General features: G+C 36.9%; 1 protein-coding gene across 1 annotated transcript in view; it reads right to left on the bottom strand.

The window, feature by feature from the left end:
- Positions 1 to 15,309, bottom strand: part of LOC136852679 (multiple PDZ domain protein-like) — a 1,083,224-nt gene that overhangs the window by 724,698 nt on the left and 343,217 nt on the right. Inside the window, 3 exon segments of the mRNA XM_067127591.1 lie at positions 6,407 to 6,522; positions 7,323 to 7,607; positions 14,414 to 14,614. Of these exon segments, the coding sequence (XP_066983692.1) occupies positions 6,407 to 6,522; positions 7,323 to 7,607; positions 14,414 to 14,614 (602 nt within the window).

The following is a 15,309-nucleotide window of genomic DNA, read 5'->3' on the forward strand; positions in this document are numbered from 1 at the left end:
CACAAACACACACACGCAGAAATGCCCTAAACATACCCTAAATGACGATTTAAACAATTTTTTGCAATATATGAAAAACCTTTCTCTATTAATCTGCTTATATCAATCTATCTATGTATCTATCTATTTATCTCTCTATCTATCCATCCATTATCATCCGTCCGCCCATTCACGCCATTCCCATTAGCCCTTCACATTCAATGTCAAAAACAATCCGGCCTTTTGCAGACAGGAACCAGTGACAGCCGCTGCCATCGGCCACGAATCACAGAGACCACGTCCATTAATCTTTTCGATAAAATATTAAATTCTCTCTCTCTCTCTCTCTCTCTCTCTCTCTCTCTCTCTCTCTCTCTCTCTCTCAGATGCAACAGGGTTACAGAACAATTACAAAAACAAAATATGAATTATTACCTCTATACGATATTTTGAATATTTATCACTAGACCAGTTCTTCATCTCTCTCTCTCTCTCTCTCTCTCTCTCTCTCTCTCTCTCTCTCTCTCTCTCTCTCTCTCTCTCTCTCTCTCAGATTCAATTGAGTTACAAAACATTAAAAAATAACAATCACTCCAACAAGATATTATTTGTAATATTTATCACTAGACCAGTTCTTCATTCTCTTCTCTCTCTCTCTCTCTCTCTCTCTCTCTCTCTCTCTCTCTCTCTCTCTCTCTCTCTCTCTCTCCGCACTATACCAAAATGCGATCGACCGAGAAAAAGAAATCTAAAGAATAGCTTTCAGAAAGAAGAGATAAGAAAGGCTGATAAGCCGCGGCCCTTTCTCTGTCTTATCAAGGGCATCAGATGAGAGAGAGAGAGAGAGAGAGAGAGAGAGAGAGAGAGAGAGAGAGAAAGGGAAAAATAATAGAAGGGTAAGGCAGCAGCCGCAGAAGGCGACTTCTGGGAAGGGGAAGGGAGGTGTGGAGGGTGGGGGAGGGGGAGGGGAGTGGCCAGTGTCAAATGAGACCCAAAAATAAGTTTGGGGAAAAAAATTTTTTTTTTGGTCGTGGTAAATGGTTGGCTATATAAGCTCTTTATTATTCATGTAGATTAATATTTATGTTTATCTAAACCCATACAACTGCTAATATCAATTAAATTGCATGCTGATAAGTAGATAAACTCAAACAAGTGCTAACATTAATTTTGTTGTATGTTAATATTTAACTAAATTCAAATAAATGCTAACATCAATTCACAAGTGTGAACAAAATAAAGCAGGAATTAAACTCAAAATAGAACGAGAAGCAGGGCACACCCACCTGCTATTTTTTTCAGCATTTTTTTTTTTTTGACCACTCTAAGCATTCCACTTAGATGGTCGGAAAGTCATCCTTAGCCCATGGCATTCCCAAGTAACAGAAAATAAACAAAAGTATTAAAAATAAATAAAACACCAGTCTTTCAACTCACAGGTTACCAACCACGCCAGTCTTAATAACTGCACCCAAATTTAGTGGGTCATAACAGGTCATATCACAGCTAAGACAAGGGGACGATGGTGGGCAGGGGTTGGTCCACCCCCGAAAATATTTGGCATTTTTTACATCAATAAGAAATTCATATTATGAAAGAATAGCTTCAGAAAACAACGCGAAGGTCGCGTTCATCTTCATGCTGAATCTGAAAACGGAATGCCTATGAACGGAGCGTAGGACATCCAACTGTGGAACCCTTATGAACGAGGCCTCGAATTTTCAAACAGAAAGGCTACGTAAAAGAACCAAATTTGGAGACCTTATGAACGCAGCCTCAAATTTTCAAACAGAAAACGATACGTAAAAGAACCAAATGTGGAACCCTTATGAACGCAGCCTCGAGTTGTCAAACAGAAAACGATACGTAAAAGAAACCGAATGTGGAGCCCTTATGAACGCAGCCTCGAATTTTCAAACAGAAAACACTCCGTAGAACATCCAAATGTGGAACCCTTATGAACGCAGCCTCGAGTTTTCAAACAGAAAGCGACAGGTAAAAGAACCATATGTGGAACCCTTATTAACGCAGCCTCGAGTTTTCAAACAACGAACGATACGTAAAAGAACCAAATGTGGAACCCTTATGAACGAAGCCTCGAATCCTGAAACCGAAACGCTACGTAAAATTAAATATGGAACCCTTATGAACGAGGCTTCGACCTTCAAACCGAATTGCTACATGAACGAGCGATTCCCCGGAACCAAATACCACAAAAACGAACGGTTTTATGCAACAACAGAACCCCATATGAACGCACCACAAAACCCGACGATTACTCTGAAAACGAGCCTTGATAAAGAAGAACAAAATGAGTTAATTCGTCGGATCTAGAACACGGGCGAGCGAACAAATCCTGTTACCACTGACGAGAGACTGTTCAGCTTTGAGAGAACAAATTTCACAAGCAATTAAAACGGAGAAAAGGGTGCTTTGGGTGGCTTCGAATGGCTTCAAATTAACTCTCTTTTGAAAGGCGAATTTCAAACGAGATTACGTTCGGGGGAAAAAAAAAAGGGAACAAAAACATTCGAATTACAGAGAGATTTCTCTCATAGAAATGTCTGGTAAAATTATAAAATTAAGGTTTTATTTTTTTACAAAAAGAGTTCCAATAATTATATCTAGGAAAAATGTTTATATTTATGAGCTCTCTCTCTCTCTCTCTCTCTCTCTCTCTCTCTCTCTCTCTCTCTATATATATATATATATATATATATATATATATATATATATATATATATATATATACATATAAAAAGCAATGCAAAATTGTCTAAAATCACTACAATAAAAGAAAATTAAAATTCTCTATATACACATACATACATACAGACTTACGTGTACATATACATACATACAAATACACATACATACATACATATAAGAAAACAAAAACTGCAAAAAAACTACTTGAATTGAAATAAAAACAAAATAAAAAAACTACCCAAGAGAATAAAAACTGAAATAATGAACCGGGGAAAAAGACACCCGCTGGGGAAAGGGAGGGGGAGGGGCCTCTCTTCGTTAGGCCCCCTCCTTCCCCACCCTCCCACCCGAAAAAAAGGGGGGGAAAGCTCCCCAGTGACCTATTTCCGGTTAATAGCTAGGGTAAACCCTATCACAAAGGGCAGCCAAGTCAATCAACGTTTCACCTCGAGTGACCCGGGATAAAAAAAGGACACAGGAGGCCTCGTCATGGACGCTGCTATACGCACGCGCGCGCACGCGAACACACACACACACACACATACATATATATGTATATGAGAGAGAGAGAGAGAGAGAGAGAGAGAGAGAGAGAGAGAGAGAGAGAGAGAGAGAGAGAGAGAGAGAGAGAGAGCAAGCACTCAGGCATCAAATAACAAACTGATCGGTATCATTTTTCCCGGAGAGAGCGAGAGAGAGAGAAGCCACGATTAAAATCACAAGTGTATCTCTCAATAACAAAGGGTGAAAAACTGGGTTACAAAAAAGTTCAACTTACCCACCAGAAAAGTAAGGGGACTACGGGGGTGGGGACTACTTCAAAACTACGTGAGGAAGGAAGGCCTATGGAGAATCCCCATTCTCCAGTCGTCATTATGACTAACAAAGAGAGAGAGAGAGAGAGAGAGAGAGAGAGAGAGAGAGAGAGAGAGAGAGAGAGAGAGAGATGAAGTCACACAGGAGCAAACGTCATTTCTCTCTCTCTCTCTGTCTCTCTCTCTCTCATACAGATATAATTTCACCTATCATGAAGTATAAACATAATAAGAAGACAAATGTTTTGAAGAGAGAGAGAGAGAGAGAGAGAGAGAGAGAGAGAGAGAGAGAGAGAGAGAGAGAGAGAGAGAGAGAGAGAGAGAGAGAGTAAATCTTTTAAGCATCTTTGAAATTCCTTTACTATACTGTAATATATGATATACTATTAAAAAAACTAACCTAATATTATATATATGATTAAAAGCTAGAACGGCTACGAAGGTCAACAACCTGGAAGGGATTCACCGAGGTCCCAGGTCACAGACACTGAAAGGTCAAATTACAAGATTCCAGGTCATGCGAGGTCAAACAACGAAGGCTCATAAGAAGAGCAGCACCTTCAGGAGAATTAATGGAGAAAGGTGACCTGACATAAAATAGGTCAATTAAAAACAAAAGACTGGATATTATTTAGGGTCAAAGGTCGCGGGACTTAGGTCAATAAGGTCACGAAACTGGCAAGATACAATGCCTGCTGTAGCCGAGTTGATTAAGCTCTGGCAGTTGTTAGCATCTACAAACCACGGGATCGATCCCACAGGAGGCAACAATAGTGCCCCTTCCCTGAATAATCCATACAGCCTCGGATAACTGAAGTAATGAATAAAGTACCTGGTAATTAGTCGACTGTGGTGAGTATCAACGGGAGGGAAAACATTCACAAAAATTATACTGATGGAAGAAAGTATTGCAGATATGAGAGAGAGAGAGAGAGAGAGAGAGAGAGAGAGAGAGAGAGAGAGAGAGAGAGAGAGAGAGAGAGAGAGAGAGAGGGAGCAATCAACTTAACGAGTTTATATACTTTGTTTAAATCTAGTTTGAAATATCGCCTAACTTCTTGACTGGGACACCAAACCCGCTTAAAATGAAGAGAGAGAGAGAGAGAGAGAGAGAGAGAGAGAGAGAGAGAGAGAGAGAGAGAGAGAGAGTTATAAGTTCTTGGTCTCATCATCAAAAGCGAACTTGCAGATTATTAATAATAATAATAATAATAATAATAATAATAAAAATAATAATAATAATAATGTTTGAAGCATATATATATATATATATATATATATATATATATATATATATATATATATACATATATATATATATATATATATATATATATATATATACATACATATATATATATATATACAATTCATTATATCAATTTCCGAACATAAAATGGTGAAACATCGATTCCTTCCATTCCGGAGAAAAAAAAAAAAAAAAAAAACACAAATAAAATAAAGAAAAAATCGAATTTCAGCGAATTCCCACTTTCTACGACACTTCCAAACCCGTTTTCTTTGAGAGAAAACGATCCCGTAAGAAATTTCCCACATAATCATTATCTACAATATTCAATGAATGTCTAAAATCAATAAATATATATCACCAAGGCAAACGTATTCCAAAAGTTTCATAAAATACACTAAATCGTGTTGTGGCTTTCGAAAACGGGAACGTAAGCTCCCGCCATCTGTTGGCAACGACGAGAACTAACGCATGAGATGTCTTGGGGGCCCGGTTGATTGGTGCTGCCCCCGTGCGGCAGCTTTCGCCATCTATTGATCGTCACCCCTTCGGAAAATCTTTTTCTTTAAAACGCCGCTTAGCCGTGAAAATACGGGTTTAAGGAGGATTGTAATGCATAAATTGAATGAATATTTATATTTATTATTTAATAATCTCAATATCTATCTAGTTATTAAGTGAATGAGGGATTTATTAGCCTTTAAATAAGTCAAAACCGTGGAAAATTCACCTCGATTTTATCGTTACGAGCAATCTATTGTGCAAACTGTATCAATAATTGTATTTACCATTTAATAAACTCAGCATCCCTCTACTTATTAAATAAATAACGGAATCATTCACCGTTTTAAAAATAAAAACATGAAACATTCATATAGATTTTATCACCACAGTCTGAAACCGACCGCTGACCTCACAACGAGGAAAAGGAATGACCGTAAAATAATAAAGAAAAAAAAAAACAATAACAAAAAAATACAATGATAACATTACGTCACTTTACTGGGTCAGTGTGACATCGGAAACGACCAGCTGCTGACTCACGCACAAACACACAAACACACCTGTACAACAATGCCACCCCCACACACACACAGAGAGAGAGAGAGAGAGAAGTTCATTAGCCTCCTCGGGAGAGAGAGAGAGAGAGAGAGAGAGAGATGGGGGACAGAAAGATCGAGAGAAAGAGAGAGAGAGAGACAGAAATAACACAGCAACGAATACATTCGTCCCTGTGACAAAAACAAACGACACAAAACAAGTAGAAAAATTATAATTTGTAGGACAACAGATAAAAGTAGTTCACGGCGATGCCACGTCGCCTCGCCTGGCCAGTTGTTCGTTTTTCGTGCATCTGGCAGCGCCGCCGAGCCACTTGTTGCTGTTTTGAGATAGCACACACGTGGAAGTGAAGGCGGAGAGAGAGAGAGAGAGAGAGAGAGAGAGAGAGAGAGAGAGAGAGAGAGAGAGAGAGAGAGAGAGTCTGTTCTTATGAACTAAGTACTTTTATACTTATATGGAAGGGAGTACTTTTAACATTATATATATATATATATATATATATATATATATATATATATATATATATATATATATATATATATATATATATAAAAAGACACAAACAAAAACAAAACTGATTTCCAACACTCACTTTGCAGCGATGCCCGTGGGTTGAATGCCCTGGACGTAAATGCCCAGTTCTCCTCTCTTCTCTGACCTCAGGCCCACGACACTGAATCCCAGGCTGCTGCCCTCAGCTTTGTACAGCTGAGGTCACGGAAGAAATTAAAATTAAAATAATAAATTAAGATAATCATTAATCAAAATCATTATTAAGCTGGGATCGTCAGTGGCCATCATATAGATGGTGATAATGTAACGATTTTAGTTTTTCTTTTTGAGAATAAAAAAACAATTATTAATAATATTAATATTCATTAAAACATCAAGACAAAGATGGCTGTGATTTGACTATGCAAAATAATAATAATTATAATATCTACAAACAAAGTATTGACATGATATTAAAAAGTATATAGCTCTTGGTATGTCAATCATTTTCAAAAAAATACAGAATATACGAGACAACTTTTCGCTGTCTCTCTTTCTCTCTCTCTCTCTCTCTCTCTCTCTCTCTCTCTCTATACTTGTATACGAAACTATCTGTCTCTTCAATTGTACATGAAACTCCTGTCTCTCTCCTTCTATTTGTAAACTCTCTCTCTCTTCAATTGTACAAGAAACTCCTCATTCTTTCTACTTGTAAACTATCTCTCTCTCTCATCAACTGTACATGAAACACCTGTCACATTCTTTCTACTTGAATACCCTCTCTCTCTCTCTCTCTCTCTCTCTCTCTCTCTCTCTCTCTCTCTCTTCAATTCTACAAGAAACTCCTCATTCTTTCTACTTGTAAACTATCTCTCTCTCTCTTCAACTGTACATGAAACACCTGTCACATTCTTTCTACTTGAATACCCTTTCTCTCTCTCTCTCTCTCTCTCTCTCTCTCTCTCTCTCTCTCTCTCTCTCTCTCTCTCCCCTCCCCGACCCCTTCCCCTGCCTACCTGTATATGGTGCACATCCCTGCCCTGGGCGGCGGCGATGATCGCCCTCTGCAGCTCCTCGTCGAAGGCGGCGTTGCTGATCGAGGGAGGGATCTCATCGTCCTCTTCCTCTTCTTCCTCCTCCTCCTCCTCTTCCCCCAGCCCTTCCTCTTGCCCCACCCCCTCCCCCCTCTCACCCGGCGCCGCGCTGCTGCTGCTCAAGTCCTTCAGCTCTATGGAGTCGCAGGTTATCTGCTGCTGGTGGGGGAGGGAGTCCTCGCCCGCAAGGATGCTGCCCTCATCGCCCTGCGGAGAAGGAAGGGTTATATATATTATAATATATATATATATATATATATATATATATATATATATATATATATATATATATATATATATATATATATATATATATAATATATATATATATATAGAGAGAGAGAGAGAGAGAGAGAGAGAGAGAGAATTGATGGAATGACAGATATTCAAAATAATATATTAAGGGAGGAATTCTTATTATTATCTATTGTTTTTAATCTTATTATATCTGTGTGTGTGTGTGTGTGTGAGAGAGAGAGAGAGAGAGAGAGAGAGAGAGAGAGAGAGAGAGAGAGAGAGAGAGAGAGAGAGATGGAATGACAGATTTTCAAAATAATATATTAAGGGAGGAATTCTTATTGTTTTTAATTGTTTTTATCCTTATTATATCTTTGAGAGAGAGAGAGAGAGAGAGAGAGAGAGAGAGAGAGAGAGAGAGAGAGAGAGAGAGAGAGAGAGAGAGAGAGAGTTTTGCAAAGCTACGTAACTATATACACAATTATCAGGAGATAAGCTAGACAAATGTGACTGACAGAGAGAGAGAGAGAGAGAGAGAGAGAGAGAGAGAGAGAGAGACCCTAATCCGGGGCCATTTAAAACAAAAGACAAACACCAAGCTCCTTCAAAATGTAATCAAGACTGAACAACAAAAGGGAAAGTAAATAAACAAAAGGAACAATACAACAAAAGGAGTGTAAACAAAACGCACAAGAGGAGAGAGAGAGAGAGAGAGAGAGAGAGAGAGAGAGAGAGAGGGCTAAGTGAACATCCACTAGAGGGGGAAATAGGGTTTCAAGATCTTTGGGAAAGTAGGGGAAGGGAAGGGGGAAGGGGAGGGGAGGAGATTAAACGAAAGGAAAGAGGGGGGATTTACTCGAGTGTGCTTATACAGGAGCCTTTTATGTTGTTCTACAATTCACTGAGTTGTTGTTATTGTTTTTGATGTTGCTAGTATTATTATTGTTCTTTGATTTTTTACTACAATTTCCGGATCTCTTTTCGAGCGTTGTTCAATTAATAAATGTCACCCAGGTTTACGTCTCTTTATACTAATTACTTCACTATGTGAAATTGTTATATTCTGTGAAATACACCTTTCAGTTGTTAAGAAAGTAACACGCTTGAAAAGACAAATTAAATATATATATATATATATATATATATATATATATATATATATATATATATATATATATATATATATATATATATACATATATATATATATATACACATATATATATATATATATATATATATATATATATATATATATATATATAAGTATATGTATATATGCACTTTCATATAATATATACTGTGTATATATATGCATATATATACATACATACATACAGTACATATATATATATATATATATATATATATATATATATATATATATATATATATATGAATGTCTTTTCCTGTAATACTACAGTGTAATATGAAAATAAGAAGGCCCATAAAACACTATTTAAACGTGGAAACCATATATTTCAGGGTTTCTGTGCCCCTGTTCACTGGTAGAATATGGACAGGTGGAAAGTTACAATGGTATATATACAAAAACATGAAGGTGTGGCCTTAGGCCTCCGATGTTAAGGAGGTGGCGTTTCTTAAGAAGGAGGAGATTGACCAAATTCCCTAGTGGTTTTGGCCTCATTAGCTCCCGTTTGGCGATGGATCTGGCGGTCGCGTTTCTTGGGTCATCTTCTTCAAAAAGGGTGCGAGGATTAAGGTGTCAATGGCGTCCGATTTCCAATGTCCTCCTGACAGGTTCATATTGTTGGTTTGATTGATGATAGCAGATTCCAGCATCTTTCTTTTGTACGGACAGCTACTCTTGAAAACCAACTCCGCCCCACCAGTTAATGACATGCCCTGTATACTTAAATAACAAAAGGGAAGAAGCCGGAGTTTACAAGATACCGTGTAGTAATTGTCATGACATTTATGTAGGCGAGACAGGTAGATCGCTCTCGCAAAGAATAACAGAGCACAAAAGATCAGTACGTTACGCTTCGAGAGTTCGGGAATTTTCCTACATATTAGAAATACAGGGCATGTCATTAACTGGAGTGGGGCGGAGTTGGTTTTCAAGAGTAGCTGTCCGTACAAAAGAAAGATGCTGGAATCTGCTATCATCAATCAAACCAACAATATGAACCTGTCAGGAGGACATTGGAAATCGGACGCCATTGACACCTTAATCCTCGCACCCTTTTTGAAGAAGATGACCCAAGAAACGCGACCGCCAGATCCATCGCCAAACGGGAGCTAATGAGGCCAAAAACCACTAGGGAATTTGGTCAATCTCCTCCTTCTTAAGAAACGCCACCTCCTTAACATCGGAGGCCTAAGGCCACACCTTCATGTTTTTGTATATATACCATTGTAACTTTCCACCTGTCCATATTCTACCAGTGAACAGGGGCACAGAAACAAGTGCCCGAAATATATGGTTTCCACGTTTAAATAGTGTTTTATGGGCCTTCTTATTTTCATATATATATATATATATATATATATATATATATATATATATATATATATATATATATATATATATATATATATATATATATATATATATATATATATATATATATATATATATATATATATCTGCTTGTGCGCGCGCTTCCCAACACAAACGTGAGCACCAAAACATCACGATACACACACACACACACACACACAAAATTTCATTCCAACTCGCACCAATTCCCCGAGCAAAACACGACAACCGGAATAAAATTCAAAATAAAATAAAAAGAAAAAATTAATAAAAACAAGAACCCAACAACTCTCTCCCCACCCTGCCCCCCCCCCCCGTCCCCCCCAACGACTACTACTATTCAGCAGAGATAAAAGAAGAAACCCTTCATAAACAAAAAGGAAAATGGCAGTGGCGGTGGAGAGGAGGGGTGGGCAGACGGGGGGGTAGGGAGAGGGGTAGGGTAAGGGAGAGGAGGTAGGAGAGGTGGGAACTCTAAGGGGAAGGGGATGGTATAGGAAAGGGGAGGGGGAAAGGAAGGAATAAGGAGGGGATGCCCCAGCACACGTCAAAACCAGCATTTGCATTTTCGACTTACCAAAATATTCCGGACTTTTTTTATGGGGAGGGGAAAAGGGAAGGGAAGGGGGGGGCCAAAATAAAACCCGAAAAGTGGTCAAAGAAAAATGAAGAGAGGAAAAGACAAAAAGTACAAAACTAAATTAAAAGGAAAAAGGGGTAATACGCTGTGGGGTGAATGAAACCAAGGACTTTAAAAAAAGGGGGTGTTTGCCAAAAGCTAGGATAATTCCTGAAAGGGGAATAGGATGGGTGAAGGATTCTGAAATAGGACAAGAGGAATCCTTTCGGTCCTTCATTGCAGGGAGAACAGTTCAAAGAATTGCTTAGTCTTAATCAAAATAATATTAATATTAATAATAATAATCCGGTCAATAATAATAATAATAATAATAATAATAATAATAATAATAATATAATAATAATAATAATAATAATAATAATAATATCTGACTACATAAACCATGATACTTTGGAAAAATATCGTAATTTATTTAGTCAAATATTATCGTTACGGGATATTTCCTGGGAACTAAAACATTGTTTAAAAGTCCCATAAACCTCTCATTTTTTGTGTAATTATTTATTCATCCATTTATCTATTTATCAATTTATTTATTTACTTATTTATCTATCTATTTACATATCAATTCATCTATTTACACCATCAACCACTGCAACAACTCCTCCGAAACCACTCTCTCTCTCTCTCTCTCTCTCTCTCTCTTTCATGTGGTCTGCAGAAAACCGTTCGAACACAGCTGCAACCATTCAGCAGCTACAATGACATAATGACATCATGTCCAAGTGCGTCGAACGTTTATAATGACGTCGTTCTGCGCACGCCAAACGTCAGCTGCACGCAGATGGTGACGTCATATCCCACATCTACTCAATGGCACCACCCGAGGTTCATAAGCGTTGGCATTAATTAGAATGAGGTGAGGTGTATAACATACCAATATGTGTATGTGTATGTTTATACACACACAGAGAGAGAGAGAGAGAGAGAGAGAGAGAGAGAGAGAGAGAGAGAGAGAGAGAGAGAGAGAGAGAGAATGGGAGAGAAAAAAGATTTTCTCGCTATTATTAAACAGAATCATAAATATATATTATATATATATATATATATATATATATATATATATATATATATATATATATATATATATATATATATATATAGAGAGAGAGAGAGAGAGAGAGAGAGAGAGAGAGAGAGAGAAAGAGAAAGAAAACTAACTGGAGAAAGAGAAGAGAAAGCATACGAGAGACATCGCGGGAATAATAATATTCTCATTTTCCGACCCATTTAACTTTCGTGGTTTTGCCAGGTGGAAAAGTCTAATTCAGGGCCTCCTTCCCCTCCCCAACACCCGTCCCCCTCTCTCTCTCTCTCTCTCTCTCATCTGCTTAAGAACCATCTCTATAGCTGTCATCGTCTACATGAAATAATCTTCCCCAAATTTTTTTCAGTTCTCTCTCTCTCTCTCTCTCTCTCTCTCTCAAAAATCAGACCCCCAAAGTCTTGGAGACCTCATTCGAAATTTCAATGTCAAAAACATATTAAAACAGAAAAATCCAGACTCTCTCTCTCTCTCTCTCTCTCTCTCTCTCTCTCTCTCTCTCTCTCTCTCTCTCTCTCTCTCTCTCTCTCTCCAAGTAAATTAAAAATTCATTTTACAGCCTGTGAGTACAAAAGAACAGAAATCTCATTTGGGATTTTTTATTTTCCCAAACAGGAGAAATAAGACATTAATCCCCAAGCCACCGGGAAGGGGAGGGGGAGGGGGATAGGAGGGGAGAGGAAGGGGGGGAGACAGAAAAGAGCCCCTAACCAAGAAGTAATGAAAAGATGATTAAAAGTGAAAATTATTTATCACATTTTCTCCTGCTCTGATGGCATGAAAATTTTCTACATAATAATAATAATAATAATAATAATCCATATTTAAACTAATCAAGTTTCCTTTGCAACAAATATAAAGGAGATGATTCGTTGTTGCATTACAATTCAAACCTTCAAAAATGAGAATCAGTTAATAAATAAAACAAAATACATAAATAATTCCAACTTTAATGAACAAATTCTAAAAAGTGAAGACTTTCAAAATTCCACGTACGACATCTCAGAGTCTGACAGACCGCAACCTTCTGGTGTACGATAATTTCCTAAACGTACGAGAACGTAATACAACTCCATACGAAAGTAAACAGAACCTATGTATGGGTGATAATATTTTTCCAATAAAGAGAAATTAAATTATGAGTCAACAGATATCATTTTCACCAAGAGAAGGTTTAAGAAATGTAAATAGACTATTAAAAATAAATAGATCGGGAGATAAATAAATGACGTTATCTTAACGCAGGCGGGTAGCCGATTGTTTAAATAACATAAACTAAGGGTCGACATTCAAGAAAGCCTGTCAGTTCCCCCCCCCTTCCCCCTTTGAAAACAGAAAACAATTTATAAATAAATAAATAAAAAAAAAATATATTAGATCCCTACCCCACCCCAAAATTAAAAAAAAATAAAAATGAGAGAATATAAAAAAATAAATAAAAAAAAGAACCTTCGGATTCATTCCAGCCGACTTATAAAGGAAATATATATCACAGAGTTTACGCCCGATCGGTTGCGCCGCCCTGGAGAGAGAGAGAGAGAGAGAGAGAGAGAGAGAGAGAGAGAGAGAGAGAGAGAGAGAGAGAGGGCCTCGGCGTATCAGAGATACTCTGACCCACTGGGGTTTCCCTTTGAGTTTTCTTAAGACGAACAAAATAATAATAATAGGAAACTTTTCACAAAAAAATGGCAGAAGGAAAATAAATATATCAGCTGATGTAAACAAAAGTTAAGAAGGGAAGACGCACAAAAAAATAACAGAACATAAAGACGAATTAATATAAAGATATATATATATATATATATATATATATATATATATATATATATATATATATATATATATATATATATATATATATATATATATAAATTTCTGACACATCAGGATCAGACCCAGGCAGGTCTCTCGAAACGAAGGACCACACACATACCTCAGGTACAGAAGTTACTTATAAGTTCCAACTCTTTTCACGACTTGTGTGGGTCAGCTGGTAGTGCCCTGGCCTTCTCATATGACAGAACCCTGCGTTGATCCGGACGTGAGCCAGAAATATATATATATATATATATATATATATATATATATATATATATATATATATATATATATTATAATTGGGGTTGTTGCTGTTGGTGGTTCGAATCCACCTTATATTATATATATATATATATATATATATATATGCATATATATATATATATATATATATATATATATATATATATATATATATATATATATATATATATATATTCTCACACCAGGATCGAACGCAGGTCTTTCAATTGAAAGACGAGACCGCTGCCGCCAACCAAGCCACACAAGTCATAAACGAGGTTGGAACCTGAGCACCACTGTAACCTAAGGCTTTACCTGGGTTTGCATACCGGCGTGTTTTCAACTGAAAGACCTAGGTTCGATCCTGATGGGAGTCAGAAATTTATTTCTGTTCCACGCGTGACTGTGTGTTGGTGATATATATATATATATATATATATATATATATATATATATATATATATATATATATATATATATATATATATATATATATATATATATAGAAGTAAGACCTCAGAACCCACCTGAGTGATAAGGGCAGCCGACGATCCCTGCTGCTGTTTGAGTTTGAGCGTGGCCTGTTCATTGTTCCTGACGGCGAACTCCAGCGGGTGGTTCTCTGGGGACACGTGTAGGACCAGCTTGCCCTCCCGCGTGATGTCGAAGTCCGTAGGAACTATGGACGGGTGCTGGGACACCTGCTTCTTCAGTTCCTTCAGAGAGTCCTGCGGGAGAAGGAGGAGGAGGAGAATGAGGATGGAGAGAGTAGGATATTGTGGCTGAAGATGATTTTAGTCAGTAATTGAAATTGGGTTTTGATGTTGACCTTGAAATAGATATAAGTAATAAAATATTGATTATATGAACTATAATATATTATATTTAAGTATATATTTACAAAGAATATTATACAAATAGTATATTTATAAAATATATTCATTATATAAAAATTTTTACTATATAAAAATATACTTGCATTTATGTAACAAAACAATGAGGAATGGCACATTTTAATATACAAATACATCATAATATACGACAAAAAGTTTAATAAAAATATACAAGGGCGAATTAATGTGGAAGACAAAACGTTAGGTTTCTAAATATTAACAGCAATGAAGGAAAAAATCTTTAAAATTGTCAATAAAACTTTCCATTAAATGTAATAATCTTTTAAAAGGCACATAAGGGAAAAAAGTCTTTTTATTAAAGATTTATGAAAGAAAAAAAAGACCCATTTATTAAAATTTTACCCTTCCCACACCCAAAACCTAAAGGGAACCTCTTAGTTCCAAATAAACCTATTTATCCCCCCAAAATCTCCCATTATTTCTACAGTACCCACCTCCTGCAGATCCCCTTTCTCTAAATTCTAGTTTGAAGATAAGTTCCCTACCCCAAGACGAGAGTGTGAGCTGGA

The sequence above is a fragment of the Macrobrachium rosenbergii genome, chromosome 26, assembly GCF_040412425.1.
Source record: "Macrobrachium rosenbergii isolate ZJJX-2024 chromosome 26, ASM4041242v1, whole genome shotgun sequence".
Taxonomy (NCBI): domain Eukaryota; kingdom Metazoa; phylum Arthropoda; class Malacostraca; order Decapoda; family Palaemonidae; genus Macrobrachium; species Macrobrachium rosenbergii.